This window comes from the organism of the source record quoted next, unplaced genomic scaffold (genome assembly GCF_019419815.1).
Source record: "Pyrus x bretschneideri cultivar Hongxiangsu unplaced genomic scaffold, Pyrus_bretschneideri_v1 Contig71, whole genome shotgun sequence".
Lineage (NCBI taxonomy): Eukaryota > Viridiplantae > Streptophyta > Magnoliopsida > Rosales > Rosaceae > Pyrus > Pyrus x bretschneideri.
This window is the reverse complement of record NW_025999811.1, coordinates 487,602-502,951: the sequence shown is the minus strand read 5'-3', so window position 1 is coordinate 502,951 and position 15,350 is coordinate 487,602. Positions and strand designations below refer to the sequence as shown.

The 15,350-nt window shown below is 35.3% G+C and overlaps 2 protein-coding genes across 5 annotated transcripts; both read left to right on the top strand.

The window, feature by feature from the left end:
- The first annotated feature begins 50 nt into the window (after nucleotides 1–50).
- On the top strand, nucleotides 51–4,276 carry LOC103956868. 2 transcript variants are annotated; one of them, XM_048574344.1, is made up of 10 exons: nucleotides 51–255; nucleotides 465–552; nucleotides 626–729; nucleotides 822–899; nucleotides 1,664–1,719; nucleotides 2,449–2,506; nucleotides 2,731–2,856; nucleotides 2,970–3,065; nucleotides 3,247–3,318; nucleotides 3,896–4,276. In XM_048574344.1, exons 3-10 carry the CDS (start codon nucleotides 658–660, stop codon nucleotides 3,956–3,958), a joined length of 621 nt encoding a protein of 206 aa, XP_048430301.1. In that variant the 5' UTR covers nucleotides 51–255; nucleotides 465–552; nucleotides 626–657; the 3' UTR covers nucleotides 3,959–4,276. The 2 variants fall into 2 exon arrangements, with proteins under 2 accessions (XP_048430301.1, XP_048430302.1); XM_048574345.1 differs by having other exon boundaries at nucleotides 428–552.
- A 1,246-nt stretch (nucleotides 4,277–5,522) lies between these two features.
- Nucleotides 5,523–9,180, top strand: LOC103956867 (nifU-like protein 1, chloroplastic). Of its 3 annotated transcripts, none has more exons than XR_007254634.1 (5): nucleotides 5,523–5,933; nucleotides 6,151–6,287; nucleotides 7,085–7,311; nucleotides 8,637–8,693; nucleotides 8,917–9,180. XR_007254634.1 is itself a non-coding variant. In XM_048574487.1 (3 exons), the coding sequence occupies exons 1-3, from the start codon at nucleotides 5,600–5,602 to the stop codon at nucleotides 7,271–7,273; spliced, it is 660 nt and encodes a 219-aa protein (XP_048430444.1). In that variant the 5' UTR covers nucleotides 5,524–5,599; the 3' UTR covers nucleotides 7,274–7,516. The 3 variants fall into 3 exon arrangements, 1 of the variants encoding a protein (XP_048430444.1); XR_007254635.1 differs by having other exon boundaries at nucleotides 8,911–9,180; XM_048574487.1 differs by lacking the exons at nucleotides 8,637–8,693; nucleotides 8,917–9,180 and having other exon boundaries at nucleotides 5,524–5,933; nucleotides 7,085–7,516.
- Nucleotides 9,181–15,350: the final 6,170 nt, after the last annotated feature.

Genomic DNA, 15,350 nt, shown 5'->3' with positions numbered 1-15,350 from the left:
TTGGTACTTGTCTGCTGGCCTGTACTGTACTAATCCCTTGGAGGGGTCACCCAATGGGGTTTTCCAGCTTTGCTTCTCCCTCTGCTTCTTCTGCTCGAAAAACCCTGAACCCAAATATTCAAACCAAAACTCATTTTCCACATTGCAAATGGCTCTGGCGATTTCCCATGCTTTTCTCTGCCCCAAATTGCAATTTTCCCAGAGGAATTTCCGCTCCAATGTCCCAGAGTTGAGGCTGCCACCCTCTTTTGTCAGGTAATTCAATCACTCTGTTTGGTTGGTGAGAAAATTGAGAAATTTTATTTTTAATTTTTTATTTTTTTGATGTGTAGAAAGTTTCGTTTTCTGTTTCGAATGCTGGCTCTCTGTTTGTTTTTTGTTTTGTTTTGCATATGTTGTTATAATTGTTCATGTTTTGAATGTATAGAAATAGCAACAGGGTGTTAAAATTATCATGTTTCTAGAACAATTCCACAGAATAGAAGGGTAATTTGTGCTGCTGCGTCTGCGGCTGGAAGTTCTAATCCGGATAGTGATTTGAATCCATATGAGGTAATTTCATTTTGTGAATTGTATGGACCCTTGAAATTGATGTTGCTAGTGACTGACTGATATTATCTCACAGGTTCTTGGTGTGAGCCCATTGAGGGATTTGACATGATCAAGGCAGCATATACCAAAAAACATAAGGAGGCCGTAAGGAGTGGTGATGATGCAACTGCTGCTAGAGTACTTTTCAAAACTCTCTGTCTTTTTTCTAAATGTTCGGTTGCAATCGTCTTATGAACGGTGTTCTTATAACTATGTAATCATTTATGTAGCTGGAGAAAGCATATGACAAAGTTATGATGGCACAGCTAACTAATAGGAAGAAAGGTGTAACCTTTGGTTCCTTCAAGGTACATGCAGCTGTATTTTAATTTTCTAGTTCTGGGGTGGACATTATTCATCAAAGGTGAGATGAGAGAAATTGGAAGTTGAAGAATGACGTTCTGTGGTTTCTTAAGGGATTAAGTTATTGTTTTGACCTTGTATTCTATAGTATAACGGCTTTATACAGGCTTTAAACAGTCACTAATGGTGGATTAACTCCAACGCGTGCAACAATTTTGAGAGTGTGTGGTTCTTAATGTAAATAGATTTGCTTTACTCTGGACTTGTTTTCCTTCCAAGATAACACTTTTCATGGTAGCAGCATATAGGAATAATGAGGAACTTGGATCCTGAAGAGATGCTAAATGCCAAGCACAAATATTGTCTTACAGATAATTAAAGTAGTGGAATGGGAAGAAACACGGGTGACTTTACATTTTACAGAAACATGTACGATATACATTGGTATCTGATTTGGGTTAGATAGGATTGATAAATATAGTGGTGAAGCAGAATATTGAAGTTAAATTAACCACTATCATTATCATCATTGTAAGTTTTGCTTGGTAAGATTTGAAGCTTAGAATGAATACTTGTTATAGTACAACAGTAAAAAATCTGGTCTACAAATTTTCATTGAAAACTGTATGTGTAAATAGCCCTTAAGTTGTTTCTACGTACTTCTAGATTTTATCTTTTTGAAAATTTAAATTTCAGGTTGATTAATTATCTTCGTGTCTTTTCTCTTCCTTGTACTGATTGTTCCTCTTATATTACCGTTGAATTTCAGGTTTCAAAAGACATCAAATATGCTGATAAGCAACCAATTGTACCATGGGGGCCTAGGTTTGTCTTTGCAGCATGTGACTACTGATAAGTAGCATTGGAAAATGTTGCTAAGAAGATGCATATCAGTGCCTGCTGATTTTGATACTTTTAAAGCATGTAATCTATTTATATGAAGAAATAAGTAGGTTGGATTACCTTAATAGTTAGTTCCGGAAATCCTATTGCTTACCCATGGCCACTTTGATAGAGGCTGGTACTTTTGCAATGCGGATTTACTCTTTGCTTCATTTAATACTAGCATATGGGCACACACAAAGTGTGTGAGAATTTTTATTTAAATTTTTTTTTTTTAATTAGAGATATGTTAGGATTACATGTAGGTGAGGTTTTGAAAAAAAAACAGCAAATTTGGTTGTGTGAAATTACATTTCTATCCCATATTTCTTATTCATGTTCTATTTTAATTAGAGGGTTAAACTGGTAATTTCATAGGATTTTGGTTGACAAAGAGTGTTTTATTAATTAGTAGAGATAATGCATGCTTAAAAACACGAACTTCTTATGAGCTCTCAATATGGAACATGATACAAATATTCAGAAAATTTCCTTTTTATTCTGCTTTAAAATTTGTGGAAACGGGATGGTGCATGACATTTATCAATTAAAAACTGAAACCAGCTCTTGTTTCTTTCCTCCACGTTTGATATGTTGACTATTTTCAGAGTATATATGTAGTCTAGTGGTGGCACGTTATGCTCTAATCTTTGGACTTCTATTTGCTTACAGGTTCACCAAGTCTTCTGTACAAGATATGCGCATCAACCTGGCAATATCTGCTGTATTTGTAAGTATTTAGGGAATGGTTGATACATATGATTCTTATCCTTTATTGTTTGTGAAGATATTGCTTGGTGCATGGTGTTGGCTATGGAACAACTCTTGAAGTTGCATGGCAATTAGCTAGCACAACTTATATATTTCAATAACTTAACCCTTCCGGCTTCTATTTTGTATTTTGCTTTATTCTGTGAATTTTTCTTATCCTCACCTTCTTCCCATCTTTTGCAGGTAGCTTGGCTTCTTATCAAGCGGAATGCTGAATATAAACCCCTGCAATTTTTAACTTTTGCATTTGTTTATCGGATTTTCGAGAAGTTGAAATCCTTTGAACCGCCTGTATCTCCAACATATACAGTGAGTCATATTTTGTGATTAGATTGCATGTCCTCCATTCGTGCTACTTTTTGAAACTATATGTAGAAATTTATGATAAGCTGCTTTTCAACCTAATAATTCTATTGATGCAGGAAGATGGTGAGGATGCAGGGAGGGGATTGCGAATGGGAAAACGGCTGCTCCGTTCACTTGCACTAGTGTTTGGCTGTATCGCAATTGCTTCTGTGGTATATTATGCTGCCTGAATTCTTGGTGCACTAGTATTTGCCAGGGAGGGGGTATAAGTGGGGGGATTTCAGTTCTGTTCTGATTGTTTATTTTGCTACTGATTTCAATATCTGATATCTTAAAAATTTAGTTCCTCTCCTTTATGTTCATTTCACCGAAGTCTCTGTTAATTTCTTACAGGGATACACTACTGCACTGAATTTGATCGAGTATATGGGTAGCTACATTCCTGCTGCTCTTTACAATAACCAGGTATTGGCTAGTAATATCTTTGTATTTATTCGATACTTTGTTCTACACTAAAAGAAGGTAATTCTAGCCATTGCAATTTTGCTCAAGACTTAGAGAGAAATTCAGATTTTGCTTCCTTTCCATCAATCCGCCCAAAATCCAAAGTCAACTTCTAGTAGGTTATCAGATTTTCAAAACTTTGAAGATCCTTTCAGAGTGAGATTTTAAATTAAATTTGGGGTAAAATTTTCCTTTTATACTTATTTTGTTGAAACACTTTTCACAAGCACGCGGGAATAGAGGTGACAAGGTCACAGGGTAAATCGGGAAATTAGGATGAACCACAGAGGATTATCCATACTTCTTTATTTTGATCAGCGACCTTCCTAAAGATTTTTTGGATAGTCTAGTGATGACTATTTGAGTATTTATATATAAAAGTTAGTTTATTACGTCTATAAAGCAGTTTTGAGCTTCATTTCAGCAATTAAGCACTTCTGTAAACAAACGATGTGAAATGTTGGCGAGTAAAAAAATTAACTGACAGGTTGTATAATATTTAGTATTTACCGTTGTGAAAATATCTCTGTGCATGCAGGAATTGATAATCACTTCAGCAACTGCGTTCATGCTCTACATTATGGCATCATATTATAGGTGATGAAATATGTTTGTGAATCTGGGCAAGATCGACATGGCAGCAAGCTATCTCATGAGGTGCTCTTCTCTTTTGTACCTTGGAATTTTGACAGGAAAGCAACTCGAAGTTCAATTTTATCTCGTGTAGATACTTTCTAATTGGTATTGGTTGGTTTTGAGTTGTTTTAGTGACTGATGTAGCAGTAATACAAAACAATTACTACTCCTCAGCCTTGACTTCTTCGTTGCGGCTTTACGTTACCTCTCAAGTATGAAATGTTTGAAGATTACTAGAAATTACATTATGTAATGTAGAAAGCCTCTTTATTTGTTGTGTTCAGAGTGGTTTCTCCAAAAATACTGCAAACCAAAAAGCAACCTCACTCCCCTTCGACCTGGTTTGGTACTGAGGTGATTTTGAAAAAAGCTGGTATCAGAAAAAGCTGGGAGCTGTTTTTGTGTTTGGTAAACATTCAGCTTCAGCTTTTTTTCACAGTTTTGGATGAAAAAAAGCCAAAAACAAGAAGATGCAAAACCCAGTTTTGAAAAATCGGCTTTTTTTCACATCTGTTTTACATAACAGTTTACCAAACACTATAATACTGCTTTTTTTTTTTTTTTTTCAAAAACACTTGTACAAAAAAGTTTACCAAACATTCTGCTGCTTGATTTCACAGCTGCTTATTCTCACAGCACAGCAGAAACAGCTTTTTTTCAAAGCACAGTAATACCAAACCAGACCTTCTTCCCTTCTCTTTTCCGTAGGGGGGACTATTTTGAATAGAAAAGAGGTTGTATAATTTTGATCCAGACTGGTTAGAAGGAAGGTGCACAAAATCCAGGTACAGCAACTCTCATCAAGATTTTCTCACTAAGATATCTGACTTTTTCAACCCCCAATTTGGTTCGGTTCATGTGGCGCTTACTTTTCATAGCCACTTATTTAAGGCTGGGCAAAATCTTATAAATCTGACTCGGGTTTCAGCTGTCGCATGCATGTGTCACATGTAATAAGTACCATATTCACTAGCGAACCATATTATGGAATCAAATTGGACATCTAGTTTCTCAACTTCAAAATTTTCAATATCGGTATTCTTTTGCTTGCGCATGTCGACCTGCTCTATAATCTAGTTCGCTAACTGTTCTGCGTCATCGAGTCATCAAAGTTTTTCCCATTTTAAAATCCAACTAAATTTTCAGTCCTCCAGTTGAAAGCTACCCACTTGCGCATGGAAGCACTCTTCTAAATATTTATTTTCTTATGTTAGAAATCTAGTGTTTTGTAGCAAGCAAAAGTTTCCTAACTCAATTTTGAAGAATTGTGTTGAGTCTTGATACTGATGAATCACATAATGGTAGTCACATGAGACTAAAATATTCTGTGAGTCTTTTTAACCTTCAAAATGATAAACTGATGTGACAAAACCAACCGTTGACCCTATTTTAAAAAGAAAAAAAAAATTGAAGAATGAGGGGATTCAAGTAGCATAGTTTTGTTACCCCAATCGACCCCATGGACTAAATTTTTAGCATGCTAATTTAATTTTTAACTAGATATTTGTTAAACTTTCTCAAAAGCCCCTACATTTGTCGAAGTCATAAACTGAACCCACCCCCCATCTTCCAGAAACAGACTTGAACGGCCTTGCTTTATTCAAACATGGCGTCTCTCGCAGCCACCGGGTTCCCCAAAGCCCCAACGCTCTCTTCCAAAATCCCCCCCAAATCTCACCAATGCCCACAATTTACGTGTTTGAAACGGCACTGTTTCACCTCTAAAGCGCCCATCTTTCTGAAAACCGCCATTAGAGCTTCGAACCCAAGCGCCGCCGCCGAGTCTTCTTCTCCGGGACTCTACTCCGCCAAGCAGTACGAACTCACGGTTCCCAACGTCGACTTGGTTCTCGAGGACGTCCGCCCTTATCTCATCTCCGATGGCGGTAACGTCGATGTTGTCTCCGTTGAGGACGGCGTCGTTTCGCTCAAGCTTCAAGGTGGATTTGATTCAACTCTGTTTTTTTTACTATGATTTTTTTTTGGGAAATTGAAACCATTGTATAAACAAGTCACTAGGTAATTGAAAATACATTAAATTTGGTTTAATCAAGTTTGCTATAGCGGTGTGCTTGTTTATGTAGTTTAGATGAATTCAGTGTAATTATCGTATCGTTGCACACTACAGTGAATTTGATAAAATTAATGGATGAACAGGGGCATGTGGGAGCTGTCCGAGCTCAACGACCACCATGAAGATGGGAATCGAAAGAGTGCTCAAGGAAAAGTTTGGAGATGCGCTCAAGGATATTCAACAAGTCTTTGATGAAGAAAATAAAGAGATCACAGTTGAGGTCAGTGTTTCCTGACTCGATTTTAATGGATTGCATACTCTTAATTTGTCAGGGTGTATGTTTGAAAGTGCTTCCTGAGGAAGGACTTCTGCTAGAAGCACGTCTAAAGTCCTTTTCCGGAAGTGTTTAGTGAAGTAGTGGGTTTTAGAGACATTGAGAGCGAGAGACTCTGTGAGATTAGAGCTAGCTATGGAGATGAAGGGAAGCAACCCTAATGATCTTGTCGATTACTCACTTAGCGATGCCACACCTTTCGAAAATTGTCCTTCATGATCCTCAAAACACAACTCATGTTCGGGAAGATGTCCGAAAAACTGCACCAATGACAATGTGATGTTGGAAAGGCTTGCCCTTTGAAATTCAAGATTATGCATGAAGGTCCAAAATCACTCATAAAGTGTTCACTTGCCTGCATTAAGGCCATACCAAATCTATTATGCATCTGCTTTTATTGCCGAAAAGAACGTGAAGGGCCAATTGGACTCCTCCTGCTACAAGATGTGCAGCTCCAGAATAAAAATCAATAATTAGATGTTTATATTTCAATTTTGCCATCTCGAATAAGAGAAAATGTCGAAAGAATGCACTCCCAAACATTGTTGGACTGAATAATGAATTGAAGTAATTTCCGTAAAAGAAAAAAAAGCTAATACTAGTAAGTGTTTTTATAAATCCAGTACCACTTTTAACGTTTTTGGCCAAATGGTGTCAAAAGCGTTTTTGATTATCTGAAAGAGGTTTTAGAACTGCGAAGCAGGCCCATAGTGTTTGACAGTGTGTTAAAATTGCAAATGCAGGTAGTGAATCGTCATCTGGACATATTGAGACCAGCCATAAAGAACTTTGGCGGGAGTGTGGAAGTGTTATCGGTTGAAGGTGGGGATTGCCATGTAAATTATGTAGGGCCTGAGTCCATCGGATCAGGAATCAAAGCAGCGATTAAGGAGAAGTTCCCAGATATCGTCAATGTTGTATTCACTGGATAGCTTTGACTCCCATGGAGATGTCTTCCGATTTCAAAATGGTTAGCCGCAGGCTCCATCAACTTCCAATTTGTGTATCTTGTTGAATAAGTGATTTATTATCGTTACTTGTACAATAAATTATGTGTAATTAGCCGTTGGCACATGATGAATTCCAGCTTTGTTCTCTGTTGTAAACACTTCTGAGGGGGAATTCTATTAACTTCTGCGTATTCAGTAGAAAAATGAAAGAAAACATTTGCAGAATATCCCACAGTTATGTCACGAACGAAGAATAATAGAAAGCAAAATATGAGTATGAGAATGTATGTTGTAGTCGACTATTTGGATTCAAAATGGTGCATAGAAGTCTAAAAGGAAAAGGTTTTGAATTGTTCTAGACATTATAGGATTGAAACACGGTTTCCATCCTAGTTTATGCTCACTTGTTGGATAAGGATTTCTTGTCGATGTTCTACTTGGATTCTAATAGAAGAGTCGAGTGGATTGAACGTGTATATATAGTAGGTCTCTGCTATCGCAAGACAATTGCTTGAGTTTGTAATAAGACCTATTATTAGTGCAATGCAAACATTTAGGTTTTGTAAGAGAGAAGGTTTGCTATAGAAGATTACGCTAAGAGTTAATCTTCCACAACAAACCCTAGTTTGCAGAAACTCAAGTTCATTAAGGGCGTGTTTGTTTGGCTTCACTAGCCTTCACTGAACTAGACTACGCTAAGAGTTAGTCTAATCTCATATTTATTACACAGAAGTACTAACTTTAATGAGATTAGAAGGGACTTGTCCCGACTAACAACCTCGCTAGCCGATCTTAGCGATAGCCGCCAAAGAGCAGCGGACTACTAACACTGTCTGCTTCTCTTCGCCACCCACTCATCTCATACGCTTCGCTTCGCCTCCCACTCGTCTCATATGCTTCGCATCGCCTTGCGTTAGACTCGTTTCATCAGCTTCGCACCGTCCTCGTAGCCGTCCAACAAATAGACGATCGACCACGGACTTCCATCGCTGCCAATGGTTTCCATTGATATCCTCTGCAACCACATCTTCTTGTTCGAAAAGGTAAACAAAAAGATTTGGATTTCGATATCGTTTTGATTTGGGCTTTTTCCCAAATTACGGTCCCTAGCAAAATCGACTTGAAATTCCAATTTCAGAGATCGTTTGCAAATGGCTACCCGGAGTCTCCAAATGCTGTTAAAAAAGGCGAGACTTTTGGATTTCTTACAAAAAAATGCCATTAATTCTCAATGATTAATCGGGATTTTAAGCTCTTTTGGACTGTTTTGATCAGTTTTAGTTTTTGAGTTTCCTGTTTCTTTACCAATGGTGTTTTATTTTTCTGGGTTTTCCATATTGTGCAGTGATTGTTCATCTAAGAGCCACTGGTGATGCTCCTATATGCAAGCCACAAATTCAAGGTGTGCCTTTTGTGGTTGCAGACTTACAATAGTGTTTATGAATGTTGGAACTGTATTACACTTTATTTTATCATGGTTTATGATGAAGATTGGTATATCAGTATATGTGAATTCATGTGTTTTGATGATCATATGCTCAGAAGCTGCATAATGTTTAAAAGGTTATCTTTTTCTTTTTTTCTTTTTTGATCTTATTTTGTTGATTATTTTCTTAAAGCTGCAGAGTAGAGAGGTTGTCTCATTATCCAGCTTGTCAAATTGGATTTAGAGTTACAGTGCTTGTTGGCTCCTGATGCTTGCCAAACATTTAGAATCCCAGATTTTTCAAGAACCTTTGGTTGTACCTCTATTCAAGGCTCTTGTAAAAGGCAACCTGAAAATTGCCTGTATCCAAATGAATGTTTTAGTTTCTTTGCTTATATCTTATGTAAATTTGTTGTTCAGTTTTGTTTGTGATAAATGTTTTGGGGTGTTCTTGTCGATTTCAGTTTCTTGCGTCTCTTCTGTAGCCTCCTTGATTGATTTAGCAATGTAGAATGATGCCATGATTAGTGAGATTTCAAAGTAGTTAGCCTTGAAAATCTTGTGTTCAATTAATTTCATGTTCTCCTATTAACAAGAATATTGGGTCTAAAATATTTTTGTCCGAGACCTAATCCGGCACTGCACCAAATACTTCATTATTCTTATCCTAGTTAGTACAAGCCAACCCAATTCAACTTAGTCTTTAAAACTAGTTCAGTTCGTGATAGTCTGGTGCAACAAACGCACCCTAAAAGTATTGAAAGATCTTAACTTGTAGGAGAAGATATCACGGACGTCAATATGAATTGATATTCTCTTCTCGTGTATTCAGAATAATACACACTTTGAGTAGGACTAGTGTATTTTGAACAACAATACTAACAACAAGAGAGACCACGCCGCTTATTTCGACGTGATAGTAACTGCACCCCGTATTAGGGTTGTTTAGAGTTTGTAACCAACACTACTTAAATTGAATATTATTTGGCTACTCAAAGATGAGTAAAAACTTATACTCAAAACTCTTAGCATTTGAATTACAGAGTTTTGTACTTATGATCAAAACCGTTCATTTTACCAATCACACTGTAAAGATCATCTTTACAAAAAATGAATTAAAACTAAGGTTGTTCAGTAAAACTATTCTAGCAAATACATAGACGGTATGTAATGCTTTTCCCAATTTTGTTCATTTGTTTTTATACAGTTCGATGACTAAATAACCTTAGTTTTAATTGATTTTTTGCAGAGATGATATTTATAAGATGATTTATAATATGAATGGTTCTGATTATAAACATGAAGTTCTATAAATTGGCAACAAACAATTTTGAGTAGGAATTCCTATTCGTCCTTGAGTAGTCAAGTATTGTTTTTTTTTTTTTTTTTTTTTTTTTTTAACTTTTGAGGTCCAATAATTCCCTCCATTGGTTTATTATATAAAAACTTAGTAAGTCAATATAAACGAATGAGAATCCTCTCCAAATCCTCTTTGTAAGGATCCCAAGAATCCTCTAATCACGTTCATTTATTGTATATCATACAATCAGAAATCATTGTAAATTTTTTATTTAAAATTAAATATAAACAGTACCTGATGAAAACTAGCTGCACGATATACGATAAACGAATGTGCCGGATCCTCATTCAATATAAACCACAATCCTATTGACTTGTTATCCGACAAATCAAACTAATGGTTTGGTCAACTCACATATATAAAATCTCACAGATTAATGGTATGGCATAGGAGAGTGGGTATGGTTGAAAGTTGATCTGCGAGGAAGATACTGCCAGATGCCAATGCCCGAGCGTAGGTTTCTTCTATTTAGAATTTCTTTAATGTTTTTATGTCAAATAAAAATAAGTAATAGAGTTAGTTCTCAATAAGTCATAAGGCAGGCCTCCAAATACAAGGAGACACAAAGGTGACAGGATCTGCGGCCCTCTGTGTGTATTTGGGTCGATCCAAAATTCTGGAGACCATGCATATAGAATTGGGAGGCTTATCAATCCCTCCACTTGCTGCATATCATGTCCAGCAGTTCTACAAGGACACATGCAAGCTGAGATAATACCGACTACAAACTTTTGTGCACTAATTTTAAAAGGCACATATTTGTGGACTTTTCTTTTCTCTTGTTTTGCACAAACTAATCTGCCCCATGAACAAAAGGGCACATTTTAGGTATTTTTATATATGTTCTATGAAATTAAGAGGGCACAAAATGTTTTTATGCTTAATAAAATTGAAGGGGGCACAAATTAATTGTGTTGTTAGACCATTATTGTTGTGTGTACGTAGGTGCACTGAAATGAAATGCTGATGTAGTATATTCTTCAATTATCTCTTTTGTTTTTTTTTTTTCAAGGACAAGAACGATTAAAACCAAAAAATATAGATAAACAAGTATAAACAAAATATAAGAAAAGAATCTTGGTTCTTTTCTTTTGGATGATCTTCCAACTTTTATTTATCTATCATTCCCTGTCATTTGTATTCTGTATTATTGCTGTTGGTGTTGTTGCTATTGTTTACTATATAGTATACTCCCAAGCTATATCAAAGCTCACCCACTAATTGACAGTTATAAACCATTGCATGTAGTGGAGTAGTTTATATCCAAACTTGGAGGATGCTGTCTACTTGATCATTTTTAACAAAATAAAGTTTATTCAATCCAAACAAGATGGATACACGTACTCGCTTACTTGATTGGCTAGAAACTTTACTGCTTGAAAATCAATATTTCGTATTGTATTAAAACAAAAACAAGTAATTAAAGCAGTTTTTCTAAAACAATATTGTTTTCTAGTTAGGCAATTGAAAATTCTCATTATCCTTGTGCAAGCAAGGTGTTGAGCACAATTCAATGAATTTTTCCATTCATAATGACTAATTATTACGTAACAATGAGGATAATTTTTACCGGATCCCATATATATTTTCTTGGCAAAGAAAAGAACCCCCAACATCATCATATTAAACATAATTAAGCATTTCTTAATCCTGTGTTTCATCTGAAGGGATCTGATCACATGCGAAAAACCTAGTTAGACACACGCATGAGGACATTAATTAGCAGTGTTGATGACAAAATAGGTGTTCTTAAAAAATAAAAATATAAAACAAAGAAGAAGAATATATCATCTTGAAGAAATCATCAAACCCAGAGACATGAGAGCATGCTATAGATTGCTCTAAATTTTATGCCTAGGAATTTGCTAAAGATTTTTCATATGAAATTTGTGATTTTAATGAGATATATATTTATAATTAAAAAAAGCAATCTTTGCATATATACTTCAGCAGGAGACTGGGTTGGACTTGGACATCAATTATTTATGTCCTAGTCATCCATGGTGATACGTGCAAGAAATATTCCTCCAGTCGATCGATCAAGCCGTAATCGACAAGGACTCGGAGATGGCATATATGAGTGCCAGATGGCAAGCGTGGAAAACTGCAGAACCCACCTTGGTTTTGTCAGCATCTCATATGGACTTTTCCTTTAGGGTTTCACTCGTATGGAATTTTGTTTAATGCTGTCTGGTATACATGTTTCGAGCTAGCCGGCCTTCAACCTCAAATTAAGGGTCGTGCTTCAAGGAAATTAAGACACCGACAAACCATTTCTATATGATTTTTTTTATTTTTTAATTGACTCATCATTCTTTTCCTGCTAATAAAGTACTACTGCTACACTTGCGGGTTTTCACAGTACTGTTTCTAGTTCTCTCTTTGGTTAGACTTGGGTATTATTAATAAGTGAAGCTGATCCAGGTTAAGTTAAAAATATAAATATCACTTTCAAATAAACAGGACTGATGAAATCATAATAATATTCTCTGATTTAGCAAAATAAATAATAAACCACATGCATGAACTTCACATGAACACACACACGCGCATGAGAAAATTGAGAAATGAAGAATTATAGTATATACATGGAAAAATGTATATGAAATGGTACGTAAAATGAAAATTAAAAAGTAAAAACTATTTGAAGTTGTTTTGATTTTCAAAATTTTGCTTCATATAATTCTCTATTCTTTCCCTCCCACCCTTCGGCTTTCTTCATCACTTAAATGTTAGCAAACACACTTTTACATACATCTTAAAAAATGTCATGGTAATAAATACACGACTCGTTTCATAACTATTTCATTTTTAGTTTACATTACTGTGATAGAAATGAAAAAGAAAGTATATAGAAGAAATAAAGAACAAAAAAGGATAATTAAAGGAAGGCAGTAAGATAGAGGAAGAAATTATCTGAAAACAAAAACATAAAAAAGCGAAAACAACTTGGACTTGTTTTCACGTTTTCTCTCTATCTATACTACAATAATTGGTGAACTGTCGTTGTATTTTTGCGCGTGCTCACGTGGAACCATGCATTTAGAAATCGCTTAGTTAATAAATAAGCATGAGAGAGTCAGCCTGCACAAATGGTCCAACGATTCAAACCACTTTGGATAAATGAAGACTTCAATAACTATTTTCCATTTTTGCGTGTCTGCACGTGCAAATACTTTGACTCTGTGACAATGTATATTACAATCACATCGATTTACAATTGATTTGTATTGCTAAAGGGATATTATATCGGAGCTCACATGGCTAGAGATTTGTTGTTCTGTTGCTTTAGAACATTTAACTCTACATCTAAGATTATGAGTCGATTTTTCCCCTTCTATGTTCCGTCGAGAAATAACTACTACCAATTAGTACACAATTTGTGACACATTTTAAGATTAAGTATATACTTAAAATGTAAAAATATAAAACTAATACAAGCATCGAAAATAACATAGTATTGTTCGATCCATGGGAATATGAGAAAGCGCTTTTAGTGCCAAAATGGGTAATACTAATAAATGGTTGCATTGTGCTTCTTACATTTTCATTACTATATATCAATTTGATAAATATGTGTTTAAAAAGAGTTTTTTCATTGTTTTTCGTCATTAACAAATATAATAAATGCAAATTTAATAATTTCGAACCCTTCTTTATTTGTACCTCATGGAGACATTGAATAGAATGAACTGTTAGTTCCTGATATAACTTAAAACAAATTAAGAGTAGATAAATTTAACCTAAAATGGAATCATTACGGAGAACGAGATGCATCACTTATCGAAGATGGTCCGACCACCAAACTTGGAGGAGCATACAATATAATGCATGCTTGGTATCTTAGACATTGTGGTTTCACACAAAGAATAGGCAGAAAAGCTCTAAAAAATTAAGATTGATTCTAACCATTCACTTATTTTAATTTTTTGAAAATTTCAAAGTCTCATGGAATTAAAAATTGGGCAAGAAGACAAGAGGTGCACGTGTGGGGGAGTGAAAACGTGAATAAGTCAACAACATCAAAGAAACATATATACGCGTAACTATCCCTTAATTTAAGCTCCCAACTCCTTTAGAAAAGTGTTTCTTGCAAAACCCCAATTACAGGGGACAAACAGCCGCTACCAGCCTGGCTCCAACCCCTCCTTCCTTATTAATTATACACATAGGTCTCAACCTTCACTTCTCAGGAGAATTTTTTTTTCAGTGTACCGAACATGATACGTACAACAAGTGTTGTAATACAAGTGTTTGGATATTTGAAAAAAAAAATAAAAATTCAACCATTTGTATTATGACACTTGGTGTACTAGAACGTACTTCTGACACACTGAAAAATTTCTCCCCATTCATAGAGAAATCATAAAAAGGAAATTAGAAAGTCATTCAATCTTTTCATTACATAGTACATTTTATATATACTGATACAGAAGACTAAATTTCTAGAGGAGTTTAGTAAACCATATTATGGATTGATAATGAATTCACATTGATCATACTAGTGTGACGTAGCCAGTGTACCCTGCCTCATATATAGTGTGATGTACTAATTTACTCTAAATCTTTCTAGTACACTAGTAGAAATGCACCTGATCATCTATGACTATTTTTTCCTCAAAGACCACTAATTTAGTCTGAATCATACGTTCTAGGATAATTATTTGGTAGTGGATACCAATTTGAGTGGTTGATATTTAACTAACAATTTGATCCAACCTTAATGTAGCAGGTATTGTAGATTATACTATATATATACCTCGCAATCACTTTCCTAACATTATTCAACTTAATATTTAAGAAAAGACGATATTATAAAATTTAAGCAATCCACAACATATAGAAAACTAGAAACAAAGGCGAGCCGAATTATATGTAAAGTCTGATTGTTGAACTTCTATTATAGTCTTACTCTCTTCTTGTTCAAATTAAATAGAAAGAATTCTCAAAGGTATAAAAAGAATTATCAAGGTTTTCTCATCAAACTATGGTTGTAATCCCAGTTTCTTTCCTCTGTCAGAGCAATTAGAAAAAAAAAAAATCAAATCCTGATAGCGCCCCCCTACTCCCAACCCTAACCGGATTAAATTACAAATAACAATGTTCAAACAAAACATCTAGTTATTTTGGACTCGAGGTGCCATGCCAGATGTACAAATTTCCCACGTTTTAGAGTTCATGCTAATTGGTTTGAATTATTAACCATCAACTCAAAACCTCCCCCCCCCCCCTCTCTCTCCTCTTCTACCTAGCATAAAATAATAATAATTGAC

Bases quoted from the DNA above. Each gene is read 5' to 3' on its own strand.
- LOC103956868 (XM_048574344.1), top strand. From the start codon at position 658: ATGATCAAGGCAGCATATACCAAAAAACATAAGGAGGCCGTAAGGAGT. The intron at 730-821 runs GTACTTTTCAAA...TCATTTATGTAG, and splicing joins ATGATGCAACTGCTGCTAGA to CTGGAGAAAGCATATGACAA. The intron at 3,066-3,246 runs GTATATTATGCT...AATTTCTTACAG, and splicing joins GTATCGCAATTGCTTCTGTG to GGATACACTACTGCACTGAA.
- LOC103956867 (XM_048574487.1), top strand. From the start codon at position 5,600: ATGGCGTCTCTCGCAGCCACCGGGTTCCCCAAAGCCCCAACGCTCTCT. The intron at 5,934-6,150 runs GTGGATTTGATT...ATGGATGAACAG, and splicing joins CGTTTCGCTCAAGCTTCAAG to GGGCATGTGGGAGCTGTCCG. The intron at 6,288-7,084 runs GTCAGTGTTTCC...TTGCAAATGCAG, and splicing joins ATAAAGAGATCACAGTTGAG to GTAGTGAATCGTCATCTGGA.